Here is a 15,996-nt window from a genome sequence, read left to right as displayed (position 1 = left end):
TTCCATTTTATTGCAAATTCCAAACCTGGCATAGTGCTGCATCTGTGTTCTGGCAGACCCTGAACAAAGAGAGCAATATGGTCCAAGTATAGAAGAAAGAATAGGAACTTGGGAACAGAGATTTTGTTTCTAACAATATGTAGTATTCTACAGAGCTAATGTTCAAAGAGCCTTACAAACACTTATTAACCCCTGCAGCCTCCAGTGCAATGGGTCCATATATTATACCCACTTTACAGACTACCACAACTCTAAGCATCTCAGAAATCAGACACTTTCAGCCCCGGGCTCCAGCCAATCTTTTTTCCTTATAAGGTCCTTCCTCTAAAGTGTGGTGCTGTGCTGGCACTTCTGAGCGCGTGTTGTAGAGGTATGTGGGGGCAGGAAGGCAAGGGAACCTGATATGTTTAATTGTACATCTTTAAAGAACGTGGTGTTTTCTTTCTAGCTGCCTCCGTGATCTCTAAGCTGCTGAGCAACTACAGTACAAACAAAAGATGATCAAATGGAAAAGTTAGCAAGGGGCTGTGGAAAGACAGACTGGGCAGTGAGGTGCACCTGGCACCATGAAAAGTGGTGAACTTAGTTAAAGCTTCTGTAGAGAAAATGAATGGAGACTTCTGCAGAGGTCAGAAAGTCAGATTGCTTTGTCTTGCTCTCAGGAATGGACTGGCAAAGGCCCTGCCAAAATGCAAAACTTCAGATGTCTAGTTTCCTGCAGTAGATCAACACTTTGGCTATCAAAGCTCACATGCTCCCGGAGTCTGGGAAACCACAGACTGAGTCAGATGAAGAGATGAAAGAGAGAAGAAAATTGGAGCTGAGAGAGATTTGATCTTGCTTAAAAAAAAATTACATTTCAGGAACCCACTAACCATGGCATGTGTTTGCAGTATAATCTCTTCTCATCTCTTTTCTATCCACCAACATCTCACTCTAGTCTAGAGAGAGATGCTACAGCGCCTTGTTTTTTTAAGATTCTCAAAAGGCTTCTCTCTCTCTTGAAGGTTACTCATTAGTTAATCTGAGCTGTGGAAGTGCACAAAAAGGGAAACGCAACTGGCGAGGGTTCGGAGATGGACTCCTCCTTACGTTGGTCTAGGCCAACGTCATTTCAATGTTTTCCTTGTGAAGCATATGTTTTTTGGTCTTTCAGATTTGCATGAATTTCCTGAATACGCCTCTAGAATGAACTTGAATTACCAGGAAAAAAAAATCAGTCTTGCTTTTTCAGGTGCAGTAAAGTTTACTGAGTAAACTCTGGGTGTTAGCAGCTAGTGTTAATATTCTAAAATCTAACATACATAGTGGTGAGCTGGCTAGTGGAAATTCAACCAATAAAAACTACATTAAAATATATGCTGGAATATCTCTTCTATTTCTGTGTCTAGTGCCCTGTAGTAGGTCAGGCTGACACCTTGACATGTGCTGGGAGGTCCTGGTTCAAATGTCACACCAGGACTTTGGCTCATCCCCAGTGCTGACACTGCAGTGCAGTACTGGAAGAGGAGATGCTGCATTGTTAACAGTGTCAATCTTTGATTGACACATTAAAGCAAGATCCTTTCTGTCAGTTTTGGATGGGTTGTCTAATTGGAAGTCCTGTGGACATAAATTTGCTGTCCTGCCTAGCATTTCCTCTCTCAGAAAAAATGTTCAGCTATTATTGAACACAATTTGTTTACAGTCACTATATTAGTAGAGCCTTATTCATAAATTTGTTTAATACTTTGGGAAACTTAAAGCAGGAAAACTTTATTCTAGTGTATGGTTTGTTTTTTTTAATGCCTGAGCAAATGTATATGTGGAGCTGCTGCATCACCATTAGGTATCAGACTTGTAACTAGATCACTTGTCCTGAGATCACAAATCCCTCCCACATCCTGTATGCTCCAAGTGCTTTCTTGAGTGTCTGGGAGAGGACAAATCTGCAGTCACACTAGACGTGTCCCCTGGGGAGCAGCTGTAACTAGTTCAGTTTAGTGGGTCCTGAATTGCCTGAGCATCTTGGGTACCAATTATCTGCTTCTTTCTCTAAATAGAAGGTCCCCCTTCATGCTCCCTTAGCTATGCTTTTTACAGGACACCAAGGCTTCCAGTTCCTGTGCATCAACCACACTTCCATTTAAGTACCTGGTTAGAACACACCTTGGGGCAGGCATCTTGTCTTCTTCCAAGTTTGTGAACCACATCAGTGGGGCTGTATGGATAATAATCTGGAGGTTTCTGCAGCTTCTTTGTCTAAACCTGAGAGCTGATGCATTTCTGTCTGAGAATGATTCCCTCTGGCAATCTGAAGAGTGAAATGCCCTTTCTTGGATAAATTATTCAATTTTCACACTGATAATCAAATCCTGCATCTTCCAGTAGTGATGCTAGCACCAGCACCTACCAAACTGTCCTGGGTTAGCTTTATTCACTGCTGTTCAATAAATGAAGCCCCTGAAGGTCTAAACCGCTGAAGTGATGCCAGACTTAAGATAAAGGATTTCCCTTTGGTAACTGTGATAGCAGACTGTGTTCTCTGCTCTTTCCTTTTAGCCTTCGGTCCTCAGCTAAATGAATTTGGGATCTTGGCTCAGTCCCTAGTGGGCTCGTTGTTCATATCACAAAGCAGAGTTTATGATGCAGCTAAGTTCATCAATTCTTGCTTGGCAGAGAGATGGGAATGAGCAGACAGCCTCTCCATTGGAAATGCCTGGCCCTCCCAGGTCAGGATCTGAGGTCACTGCTGGAGCACAGTAGGGCCTTGTAAAATGGCCTCAGCTGAAACAGAAATAGAAAGCAGCAGATTCTTCCGAGGCCTAGTACCTTTTGTGGCATAGGGGTGCACTGAGATGCTAGTTATTTTATATTGTTCCTTGCCTGCTTTGTGCTTCAGTTTCCTCAGCTGCTTGTTTTCTTTATGTTCAGAAGCCTAGGTGCTTGAACAAGTGCAAATCCAACCAGGACATGGGGAGAAGTCTCCAGTTCCATGACTGATGATCAGGAGCTTCTGAATGGGACTCGGGATTTTTCACCCCATCCCCTCTGTCATTGCTTATTTCGTTCTCCCTCCTTCACCCCCCACTATAGCCTGCATCACCAAATCTGCATTGCCTCTTGGTCCACTTCACTGAAAGGCAGGAATTAATACAAAAATGATTTTCCCCACCGTGGCAGGCTGTTGAATTTGGTATCAATAACCCCACCTAGTAGATAAAATTTCAAGCACATTTATGAATGCGCTGGGCCTGCTGCACCAGGGGATCAGGGAGTAGCCAGTGGTGTCCATTAGGCCTGGTATCTATTTGAGTCAAATTTCATCAGTCTAATTTCTTTCTCAGCCTGTGGGATGTTGTCCTGGCTCTTGGCCCAAAGGAAAATATGTCCTTGCATTGCAGTGACCTCCTTGGTGCCAAGCTGGGAAAATCCCTCTAATATATGGGAGAAGGATATTCCCCTCTTCTGAATGTTCAGAAATTACTCCAGATTACTGTTCCCAAAGCAATATTTCAGTGGGTTTCCTTTTCCAGAAATACTCCCTTCTCCAAGTGTGTCAGCACTTTTCTTTCAACTTGTATGTCTGTAAAATCATCTAGCTCATGGGCATACCAGATTTCTCATTCTTCTGGTTGCTCACAAGATCTCTCTCTTTCTTGCAGCTAAAAAGAGCTAGCAGTGATGACATGTTAACAAAGCCAGGGGTGACAGCAGCCTCTGGTGTCTCCAGGCTGAAGAAGACCATTACAACAGGAGCGATTTCTGAGCTTGCTGAGAATCGACTGAAGTCCAGCACAGGTAGGAGTAAACTGGACGGCAGATCAATTTCTCTCAGTTTACCAAGTTACCAATTGAGTGTCTCATATGATCATCCCAGTAGCGCAGTGAGCCCTTTCCCACTATAATACTAATGTTGAGAATGACACAGGCAGAGAGCTTTCTGTGCCTCATAGACATACCTTTTGAATATAGCCTACACACCTTAAAGTCAGTGTTCCACCACAATGTTGGAATGGAGCAGAGCTATCAGTTTTCCCAAGTTTGATCCAGATGCAAGTTTTTGCCTTTTCTGCCAATGACCATATGTTATAATGGCAAACAATGTTCAATTTCTATTCCTGGAGAAAATAGCAAGTTTTCCCACATTTGACACTAAACAAAATTTTGCCATTTTCACAGGGTGATTAAAAAATCAACTTTTTGCCTTTTGTGGAAAAATGAAGAAAAAAATCTTTTGGGCAAACTGTAAAATTACCAAAATCATGATTCTTTTTCCCAACCCTCATGTGCTTTTACTGCTGGATCAGCTGCACGCTGCCTTTGATTTTAATTCAGTACATTAGCTATTTTATTTATTTAATTTTTCAGTCCATATACTTGTTGTAATTGGTAACTTAACAGTGGCATAAGAGTTCTTAAAATGCTGGTAAATCTCATTAAATATGTTGCTTGACTGTTTAGCATACACAATATTGTCTTCATGTCCAGATTATTGTATTTAGGATTCATTGTGCCTTGTTTTTCAATATTGATTGCAGTAAATAACAATGTGTTATAACATTCATCTGTATAATTCAAGAGTGAAAGTGTTTTTTGTGAATTAAACAAGTCTTCAGAAGCATTGCAGAAATGTTAATTGAATTGTTATGCCCAAAGCTTGGGCATTTGTCACTCTCAATTCAGATGTAATGGTGCTGAACTGTAGGAGCATCACATATTGGCCAGTTACAAAGAAGAGTCACTAGGTGGCACTAGTAGCTGGTGCTAAGACATGGTGAGACCATTCTATCATCACTGCTTCCTGAGGGGATGGGGCTGTTCCATGCTGCTGTTGAAACCCAGCAGGGTCCTCCAGAAACAATCTTAGTCGTCGCAAAAGGGAAACGTCTCATTGTCCCAGACCAGACATACACAGCATTATAGCCAAGCCCAGTCCAATGCCTAATAATGAAATAAACCAGGAGTGCTCAAACTTTTTTTTCTGAGCGGATCACATCTTGATAGAGACAGATTGTCTCACAGAGGTCTCCTCTCCCCTTGCAATTGTGCAGACCCACCTCCCCTCACACAGCAGAGGGAGCAAGAGGCTGAGTTTTAAAAAAAGACTCAAAGCAGGGTGGTGAGGTGGCATGTTGACCTAGTGGGCTCCTGTGGAGCTTGTCCCCAGTGCCTTTTCCTGGTGAGCTCTGCCCCTCCGCTCCTTCCAATTGCTTTCAGCTCTGCACAAGTTTCCAAAGGCAGCCAGCCACGCCATCTGCATACCAAGTACTCTGTGCTAACACTCGGCTTTCCCAGATGAGCTCAGCAAACATACGCTTTTGTCTGCTCTCTGGTGGCATTTCAGAGAGAATGCAAGACCTTATTAAATTTGGCCGTGACCTCACTATTTATCATGGCCTCTGCAAGGTTTGCCAGCGTTCAGGCAGTGGGTAGAGCAATGTTGCTAACCAATGAGGGATAAAAACTTTATGGAAATTTTTATTCCATTCAACTGAGTGGTGCATAATGTAACATTGTAAAAGCATCATAGTAACCCAAACACAGATCCTATTCTTCAGTGAAGCAGAGCCAAGACACTAGAATTTAATGGAGGTTTGTCACTCGCATTTCATGGAGGCATTTGAGTTTCCGCAGCCAACAGAGTCACCCTGGCCAAAGATTCTTCGGGGGGCAGTGAGAGGAGCAAGAGAACATACCCAGACACTGCAGCATGGGATCCAGGGAATGCAGCCAGGGCAGCATCGCTGTAGGGATCCATATGGAATACATATGTCAGATATAAAAGCAGAGGCTCTGTACTGGAAAACTCATCCTCCATGCCTATAGAACAGGGGGAAGGGAGAATAGGATATATGACTCTTAAAAAATATAAAATAATATCTTGATTTGGTTCTTAGCGACCAGATTCAATTTGAAAATTGTTCTTCCACCTTAGAACTGGTAGCTGACTGAGCATTCAGCTTTGCTTCAGCACGTCTAATTCTGAAGGAGAACATCCGCACTGAGCAATATCAGCACAAGTTTGAGAATGTGCATCTGTGGCTTTGTAATGCACAAATAATCAGTAATCATTTAAATCTTAAATTCATAAAGTGCCTTTTAATGCTGAGAATAGACCCCAGGTGCTTTACATATTGTGTGTGCATGGACACACCAGATCCTGCAGCCTTTACTCAGGGGAGTAGTTGCATGCTCCCAAAGAACCCTTTGGAGGGTTTTGAGGGTGATCTGGGCTCATTGTTATGGCTTCCTCTTTTTCTGACTGTACCTTGAGGATGTTTGCTCAGGCATTGGAAGGTTTTGATGGCAACGGGTGAGTTTTCAGTGGGTGCACTCTCCCACACCCCTATATATATAATATAATAAAAGCAGGAAGGAGGATCTAAAGCTGAATGCTCTCATTCCATAGGCATGCTAAGGACAGATACCGAAGGTGAAATTATAATACAGTATCTCCTCACCTACAGGAAGATTAGGACCAGAAGTGACAACGGTCACACTGAGTGTCCCTTGGGAAATCTCCTGTGTTGAGAGAGAGAGGCTTTAGAAAAGGTTCAACAGAGAGAAGTTAAGCTGGAGCAAGTGCACTTGCTGGGACCCCATTGAAGCAGTAACTCCAAGGTGTCTTTGGCAGTGGGCGGGGCTAAGCTGGAATAGTAGCTCGAATGCAGAATCAGGCTAGGTAAGCATATTTGCCTGGCTGGGAAATGTAAGACTTCGGTTTTGGGAGATCCAGGTGGCTATCGTGTGGCTGGCTGATAGCCTAGAATTCTTTGTGCCTCTCTGTCTGACCCAGAGGCCTCTGGTTTTGATATTCAGCTTTCTCCTCACTATGCCTTTGCCCGCGTTTTTGATCTGCATGGGATCATGTATTTCTGTGCCTTCCAACAAAGGACCCAGAGGTCTGATGCTTGTGCTCGCTTTCTGGATGTTTCTCCTGGGTAGGAATTGTGGTGGTGTCCTCCCATGTGTCAGGATTCCAGACTCTCTTATGTGCTGAACGCAGACCCACACCATGTCATACAGACAGAGTGTGACCTCCTTGCCCCCAGCTGCAACAGACTCCCCTGACTCCTCTTCCTTTCAAGTTCAACTTTAGACTTTCCCTGTCTGGTTTTGAACCTCTCACTAGCCTCAGTCCACTCCCCTTCCTACTCCCTCTGCAAGTCTAGTACTGCCCTCCCCATCCCACCTCATTAAGCGTTAGCCCGTTCTTGGTGTGAGAGAACCCCAGCTTCTGCCCTCAGGCACAGCCTTTGTATCTCTCTCTGCCTCTTCAGCTCTACACCACCTTCTTCCAGATCTCAACTGAAATCATCAGTTCTTTTCTCCGTTACTTACACCTGTTCCTTTCGCTCTTCCTTTTGTTCTTATTTGAGTCAGTGGTTGGGTTAATTATCTAGAATGCAGTTTTATCTGAAGGACACTATACAAACTCAGATTGTATATTGTGGTATGTCTGTAACATTATTGCTGTGCTATAACTTAAAAGAAACAAATTATTGAAACCAAAAATTCCAAGGTTGTATACTCCCTTGAGCATAACCCTCCCACATTTGTTTTGGTGACCTTGAGCAATAGTGTGTGTTCCCAGTGTCGCAGATAATAAATAATTGACACCACTCTTGCCTGTCTAAACACAGCCCGTGGTGTGTAGGCTGTCCCTCATGGAGTTTAAGCCATGCACACCATTCTTTTTATGCTGACACAGACTACCCTGTCTACCTCATTAGAAGCTAATGCAGTAAATCAGAGGTAGCTTTAAGGAAGACTGGGCCAACCCCCTCCATCCCTCTGGCAAGCGGAGTCTAAGCAAACGGAACTGGAGACAGATCCCAAGCTAGAATTCCTGCTTTGTGATGTTTGGCTACGTAAACTCCTGGCTGCTTTGAAAGTGTATGTAAAATGAAGTGACACATACAGGGAGAGCTGCCTTGGATGTAGATTCCTGTTCCACTGGGTTATTTCTTGCCGTGGGGAGCCCTGAAGCAGAGAGTTAAAGGCCAGATTTCTAAAGCTCTTACAGCTGTTGCTCAGAATGTTCCTTTGTAACAAAAGGAGCTGGAGGAACAACAAACCTGGAGGAGAATGGGGGAAGGTCTTTGGAAATGCCTGTGTAATGTTTGCATCTACTAAGCAGTAAATAAATTGGCTGAAAAGGTGTAGCTATACAGGTCTATACCCAAGCTGGTAAATTTTGGAATCCCTCCCATCCTTGGATCTCAGGGTTATGGGAAGGTCAGCGTTTCCCAAACTATGACATTTTTAGGTTTACAAATGAAAGTAAATAACTGTGACATTCTACTCCATATTCTTCATAGAAATATGGTTATGATATGAATATGGCATAACTAAGATATACTTTATGCAAGATGGCTTATGTAAGATATCATTGGAATGGTTATGGTTTGCTGAATGTGATTATTCGATTTGTATGCATGTATCATTTCTGTATCTAAAGTTAGGAATATGGACTATGTAACAATTACAACTGGGTGTGTGTATTTGGGAGACACCCACCAGACAACAGGCCATCAGCCTTGATGGGCCGTTACCAAGAAACAAGACTGTGAAGATACTAATCTCTTTTCTTCCTGAGAGTAGTCCTGGGCGGTAGCTGACACACTACTAGGGGCATGTCTTCACTAGCAATGTTACGTGGCTGTGTAGTCGCGGCACCAGCCCCACCTCCATGAGGGAAGTAGCTCCCAGTGCTGTAAAGTGGCAGTGTAGACAAGGCCTTAGTCAGTGCTTAGTACCAGGTGACAGGAGCACCTATCTTGGACTTCTAGTAATGTTCCACTAACAGGACAGGGAGGTCAAGTTTGGGAAACAAGAGTCCCACCTTATGTAAATTGTATTTAAGACTGGGAAGGAAAGCAGACAGGACACTCCTCCATTGCCTACGCAAGAAGAAACACTGCTGAAAGGACAAAAGAACTGACCTGAGGGGAAAGGCAGGGGTGAGTCCAGCCTGAGGCAGGGGTCCAGGCTCTAAGAAGAAATAACTGAAACTCTAAGCTACAGAAACTCTGCAGCTTGCCTAAAATAACATTTAGGGTGAGAAATTACTTCTTGAAACTAGTATCTTTAAGATCTTAAACTTAATATGTGTGTGTTGTTTTATTTGCGCAGTAATCTGCTTTGTTTTGTTTGCTGTTCCTTATTATCACTTTAAATCTGCCTTTTATAGTTAATACGTTTGCATAAACTGGGTTTACTAATAAACAAAACAATCTGTGGCGGGACAAGAAGCTGCGTATCTCTCCTTTCACAGTGAGGGAGAGGGTGAACTTACTTTTTTATGAGCTTGCGCTGTGATGAACTTTCTATACAGCACAAGACAATATACCTTTGGGTCTGCACCATAGGCACCAACTTCCCCTCTGCCCAATGGGTGCTCGACGCCCTAGCGCCGCCCCAGCCCTGCTCCTGCACCACCCTTGCCCCACCCCCTTCCCCAAAGTCCCTGTCCTGCCCCCTCTTTTCCCACCCCCTTCTCCACCTCCTCCCCTGAGCAGGCCCTGTCCCCACTCCTCCTCCTCCCTCTTGGAAAGTCCTAAGTGCCGCCAAATGGCTGTTAGGCGGCTGGTGCGGGAGAAGCACTGGGACGATCGGGGAGGGGGAGGAGCAGGGACTAGGCGCTCTTGGGGGAGGAGGCGGGGAAGAGGCAGGGCAGAGCTTGGCTGCCAGTGGGTGCGGTGCACCCGCTAATTTTTCCTTGTGGGTGCTCCAGCCCCAGAGCACCCATGGAGTCGGCGCCTGTGGTCTGCACTCCAAGGGAGGTGGGCACCTGAGTGCCGGGGCAAGTCCCTTAAGCTGAGTCTTCTCGGAGCTGATCTCCGAGTCTGTGCCTTTCTGCAGCGGGGTGTGGCCCTGCCTGTGTGTGTGCTAGAGGAGACTTAAGAGCCTGGCTCAGCAAGACAGGGTAAAGGGGGCCCAGCTGCTGGAACAGGCAGGCTCAGTGGTATCCCAGTACATCAGGTGGCACCTTAAAGGGGACAACACATCACAATAACCTTGTCCTCTGCTACCGCCCATCAGAAGATACCAAAGCCTGTTGCATACTTGGGCCACGTCTATGCTTACAGCGGCACAGCTGTACTGATACAACTGGGCTGCTGTAAGAGCGCTTGTGTAGCCGTGTCAAGCTGATCAGTGCGAGCTCTCCCGTCAACATAAGAAAACCAGCTCAACGAGCAGCGGTAACTGTGTGGGTGGGGGAGCATCTCCCGCCAGCATAGCGCTATGCACCTGATGCTGGCAAAACTTGTCACACCCCTGAGTTATAAAAGTTTGGCCAACGTAAGTGCTAGTGTAGACATGGCATAAGTCATTTACTTACCTTGAAGAAGTGTCACATATCCTCACTGTACAAATGTAGAAACTGAGGCACAGAAGGTGCTGTGACTTGCCCAGGGTTACACAGGAAGTCAGTGGAAATCTTGGCTCTCTGTAGTTTTCTGCGGAATCCCAATTTATAAACTTTCTGGAGTCAACTTGTAAATTCTCGAAAGGACTGTTGAGTTTAATCTCTCTGGCATACTCCCCCCCCCCCTCATATTTTCAGCAGCAGCTATTACCTGGCAGGTTCATCAGCTGAAACATTCATCTTTTCAAATGTCATCTTGTGTGCATTTGGTTTTGTGCTGATTGAGAGAAGCCAGATGAAAATAAGGGGTGTATGTGCAGAGCTAAGCTGAAAGCTCTGGGCAGGATGGAGAGATCTGTGTGATACTCATTGATATCAAGTTCTGTCAGCTGCAGTACTCAGCATCAACGTAAATTACATCCAAATGTAAATAGCAGGGCAGGTTTGTTTATTTTGCTAGGCTGCTTTGCTGGCTCATTTGTTTGTTCATGGGTGAAGCCTGAACCTATGAAGAGCTATTCACATCACCTGAAAACCCACAGCTGTTTTTCAATAGAACGCTTTGCCTCCCAACGAAAGGTCTGGCCGAGTTTGAGATCCTCGGGCTGATTATAGCTGTTGCTAGTCTCTGGTGTTTTATAGAGATTCTGAGCACTTTACCAACTACAGCAGGGGTATGCAAACTACGACCCGTGGGCCACATCTGGCCTGCCAGCTGATTTAATCTGGCCTTGAGCTCCCGCTGGGGAGTGGAGTCTGGGGCTTGCCTCGCTCCCCACTCCAGCCAGGGAGCTGGCGGGGGCCGCTCCGTGCATGCATGCCACAGCTCCCGCAAGCAGCAGCATGTCCTCTCTCCAGCTCCTATTCGTAGGAGCAGCCAGTGGACTCCACACGCTGCCCCAGCCCCAAGCGCTGCCCCACAGCTCCCATTGGCTGGGAACTGTGGCCAATGGGAGCTGCAGCGGTGGCACCTGTGGATGGGGTAGCGCGCAGACATGGCCACTGCTTCCGGGAGCTGCTTGAGGGAAGCGCTGCCCAGAGCCTGCACTCCTGAGCCCCTCCCGCACCCCAACCCCCTGCCCCACCTCTTATCAGCCTCCTGCCCTCCAAACCTCTCGATCCCAGCCCAGAACACCCGCCTGCACCCCCAGCCAGAGCCAGCACCTTCCCCCCCACCCCATGCCCCAGCCTGGAGCCCCCTCCCACACTCCAAATTGCTCAGTCCCAACCTGGGGCACCTGCCTACACTCCAAACCCCTCAGCCCCACCCCAGAGCCTGCACCTCCAGCTGGAGCCCTCATCCCCACTCCCATACACCAACCCCCTGTCCCAGCCAGGAGCCCCCACACTGCACTCTGAACTCCTCATTTCTGGCTTCACCCCAGAGCCCTCACTCTCTCCTGCACCCCAACCCCAATTTCATGAGCATTCATGGCCTGGTATACAATTTTCATACCCAGATGTGGCCCTCGGGCCAAAAAGTTTGCCCACCCCTGAACTACGGGCTCAGTTATAGCTCTAGAACTTGAGCCATGCTGAGCAGGAGGAGAAGCAGTGGTGGTAGGAAGGGTGTTGTGCCCGGGGGCCACCAGGAACACTGGGGAGTGAGGCTTGCCCTCACCAGTACAGAACAGGTGTAGCAGCATACACACAGTGCATGGCTCTTCTGGGGTGCTCATCTGCCCCTCCCCATTTGCCATCAGGGTGTTTAGGCAGCAGCAATATTATGACTCCCACATGCAGGGGAGTGTTTGGGGGAGGGAAAGGACTTCCCAGTCCCCTCTTCTCTCCTCCACCACTGCTAATGCCTCTGCATAGTGGCAGCCATATTTTCACCCTGTAATAAATAGATAGGAGTGTCTTCCGCTAGGAAAAATGTCAGGTGAGCATAGATGGCCCTCAGTAAGGGAAATAGGAAATCCCAAAGACTTCTCTCTCCTTTCTACCTCGCCCCCAGAGTCTAAAATATACCTGCATGGAGACAAACCCATCCGGCTCATCTTTACCCTACAGACTTCAGAATGTCTTTCTGAACAAGCCGTTTCATCTCCAATGAGATATTGCCCCAGGAGCTTGCTGGAATCTATGCTCCCTTTGATCAGAAACCTTTTGGCTATTTGTTTTTATTCCTTAAACCAAAGAAGCAATAATAAGCACACTTTCTCAGTGAAGGCAACAGAACAAGTGCATTGCTGGCTGTGCCTGCCTGCTGAGTTGATTAACTGTAATGGTCATGAGCATAGAAATATATTTAAGGCAAATCCTAAGGAAATTAAGAGTTTAAATTATCCTCCATATGTCCGGCATCCCACTAAAATGAAAACAAGCCACAGGTCACTTGGGCAGAAGTATCAATGTCAGGATGCTACATTGTTAGCACAGTAAATAAGCTGCATAATAAATTATGTTTAAATGACCTTACTCTATGAAGAGGTAATTGATACAGATGTACACCAGACAGGGTTGTTTGGAAGCTGATGCTTCCATCTCACACCACTGTCAAGTTTTTTTTCTTAGCATACAGGAAGTTAGTGTAGCCAGTGATGGCCAAAGTATAGAGTTCTACAGCATGGCCTGCAGCCACTCTTCTCGTCAATGTGTTGACTGACTCCCAGCATGCAACTGTCCATTTTGGCCTGAGCAGGCACTATTGATTATGAGAGACTGCAATTTGATCCTTTTTATGCAAATTTAGTGTACCGCTCAGATTCCTGCCAAGTTCCCAGAGTTGCCTTCCAGTTGAGTAAATATTTGGTGCCCACCACAGTTCCATTGACCCTATTGTGGAAGGATAATCCTTTGGTTTAAAAAAAAAAAACAAAAAAAAAACTTATTACTCCAGGAGTCCCTCCCAAGGGCTCTCTGAGTTCCCTAGTTTCCACTGACATTAAAACATGTCCCAATATTTTAGATGTTGTAATGTGCTCGCTCTATAATGTGGTAATACCCTGGTAAATAGAAAGATATGATCCTATATTTGTGTATCATGTCTCTTGAAACAAAAGCGAACTATTGTAATGATTGTTTGGGTTTTGATGTTTACATGGCCGGGATTTATAAACTTGTTAAAACTTGCTAAATAAATAACTAGGACACACCTTTTTTTTTCTTTTAACTGCTTTTCTTCCCAGATGTCACTGCTTAATGCTTTTCTGTGTTGGCAGTGCTGGTCTCTAGAAGTGTAGCCTGGCTCCATGAGGGTGACTGCTCTCTTCCCTCACTTTCCCTAGTGCTGTGGGAAAGGATATTAGGGTTGACATGTGCTATCCCCTGGGAAACTCGGACCAGAAGGGCTCACTGAGGATTAGCATTAGAGAGGAATCACACTCCCTTGGCTGATGCTTTGTCGCATTTCCTCTGTTAATCCATTGAGGCATCTCTTTCCTTTCAGAAACACGAGTACTCAAGACTTGAGGTTCCCGAGGTCTATGCCCGTGTAACCCAGCGTGTTGTTTCATGGTATAGAGTGACTGTGTGCTAAGGTGAAGCTGGGCTGGACTAGAACCCTTCTTTCAATGGTCAGATGCTTCAAAGCATGTCTTCAATAAATGGCTTTTAAAAACTCCTTGACAAATCTAACTGGCAATTAAATTTTTTCAGAAAATGCTAATGGGCCCCAATTAGAGCTGAAAAAGGAAAGTGATTCTGTTTGAAGGGCAGTTCTCGGATGAGCTTAGGGTCCTTTTCCCCACCATGCATCAAGTTTTGACAGTGTCTGTTTCTTGTGATCTGTCACATCAAAGGCTGCCCTGGGTCTGCAGCAGGGTTGATGTACCTTGAATTCAGTAAAATTACCATATTTTTTTCCTGTAAAAGATACAGACTGGGGCATGTGTGAGAAACTAATGACATTGGTATGTGCTGTTATATGACAAGACCTCACTAGAAACCAAATGACTGATCCCATTTGGGATTTCCCTGGGACAATAAATATGCTAGAAAGCTTCATCTGGAAATGTAGCTGGATTCTGCTATCTGCCACAGATGCAATCAGTGGCTCCGATACCATTGCAGTCTTTCCTGAAGCAAAAGAGGCTCTAGCTCTGGAAACAGAATACCAAGGCAAAAGCAAAAATCCCTTTGGAGCTTTCAAGGTAGAAAATCCCTAAATAACTTGAACATGTACATGCACCCATCGCTCCACTCCCTGACACGTGGGCATATGCTAATATGCAGGCACATATTCATACATATATCTCTGCATGCTCATATTGACACACACTGATGAAGACAAAGTATTATTATAAGGCTCAGATTTATGTTTTCACCTCCGATTTTCTAGGAATGATTTAATCTAATTGCTAAGGCCAAACATTTCAAAAGGGGGGGGCCCAGATGTTTAGGTGCCCAACGTTAAGCATCCTTTTTTGTGCCCTGACCCTTAAAATGCAAAGTGACAGTCCTTGTTTCAGTTCACACTTTTACAGGTTTCATCTGCAAAAGGGAGATAAAAGGGAGTTAAAGCTCACATAGAAACCACCATTTAATTTTACGGGTGTAGAAGACTCTCGGCCTTGAACATTGACAGCACAGACATCGGATGAAAAGTGGCATATCCCTTTGAGTCCCGTCCCCCCCGCCACCATTCCTTTGTCTTGATCCTTAATCTTAGCCAAAATATTTGGATTTGTATGTTCAGCTCTAGCGTAAATACAGAGACAAGTTAATACATGGAGTTATTTGCATCCATTCCCATAAAGTGAAAATTTGAATTTCCAGCTACTTTTCTTCCTTGGCCTTTCTTTCCCCTCCCTTGAAGTGGGTTGCTTGGTAGGTACTTTGAGCTACCTGAGTAAGGAATTAATTCTGCTGCTAGTGGGGACCCCCTCTTTTCTTAATGCATAAATGACAACGACCCTGATATCATGAAACCAAATTCTCTAGATAACATTTTAGGACCTGTTTTCCCTAGGCTAAAAGGGTCTACTGCTAAACCCCCTTTGGAGGTGGCATGCAATACTAGTGTGGCATTATGCCCCATATTCTTCATAGTAATATTATTGACATAATGTATTTTATGCAAGATTGGTCATGCAAGGTATCACTGAAAAGGTTATGATTCACTGAATATAATTATCCTATTTGTATGCATGTATCATTTTGGTACCTGAAGTTAGGAATATTGTCTATGCATCTATTACAAATGTGTTTACACCTGGGGAATGCCCACTAAGCAGAATGCAATCAGTCTAGATGGCTGGCTGGATAGGGCCATTAGGGAGAACAATAGGTCTTAGAAGATGCTAATCTTCCACCCAGGAGCCTTCCTGAGGATGCTACAAACAGCCTGTGTCCCTACAGGGGCATGTGACCACGTCACCTGGTACTGGACTCCATCTTGGAATACCTGTGTTTTTTCACAGACCGGGCATGGGAACCAAGAGGGGAGACAAAGGGTTCCTGCCATATGCAAAAGCTATTTAAGGCAGGGGAATTACCATCCTCATGGTCCTTCACTGACTCCCTGCCCAGAGAGATGCCTGAAAACACCTGAGGAACAAGGACTGGACTGGGGGAGAAGGGCTGAACCTAGGCTAGAGGGATTTCTAGCCTGAGTCAGGAATACCTGGTGTTTTTAAGCTGCAAGCAAATGCAGCTTGCCCTCAAGAATCTCTGCAAACTGTCTAAATCAACCGTTAGGG

The 15,996-nt window shown here is 45.3% G+C and overlaps 1 protein-coding gene across 6 annotated transcripts in view; it reads left to right on the top strand.

The window, feature by feature from the left end:
• Positions 1-15,996, top strand: part of SPECC1 (sperm antigen with calponin homology and coiled-coil domains 1) — a 191,694-nt gene that overhangs the window by 33,454 nt on the left and 142,244 nt on the right. For all 6 annotated transcript variants that reach the window (XM_044993278.1, XM_044993276.1, XM_044993279.1 and 3 more), the window contains one exon: positions 3,645-3,780. In XM_044993278.1, coding sequence (XP_044849213.1) covers positions 3,645-3,780 — 136 coding nt within the window. The remainder of the gene's footprint in view (positions 1-3,644; positions 3,781-15,996) is intronic.

Source organism: Mauremys mutica, chromosome 19 (assembly GCF_020497125.1).
Source record: "Mauremys mutica isolate MM-2020 ecotype Southern chromosome 19, ASM2049712v1, whole genome shotgun sequence".
Lineage (NCBI taxonomy): Eukaryota > Metazoa > Chordata > Testudines > Geoemydidae > Mauremys > Mauremys mutica.
Note: the sequence above shows the minus strand (reverse complement) of the source record. Positions and strands in the feature narration are given on the sequence as shown.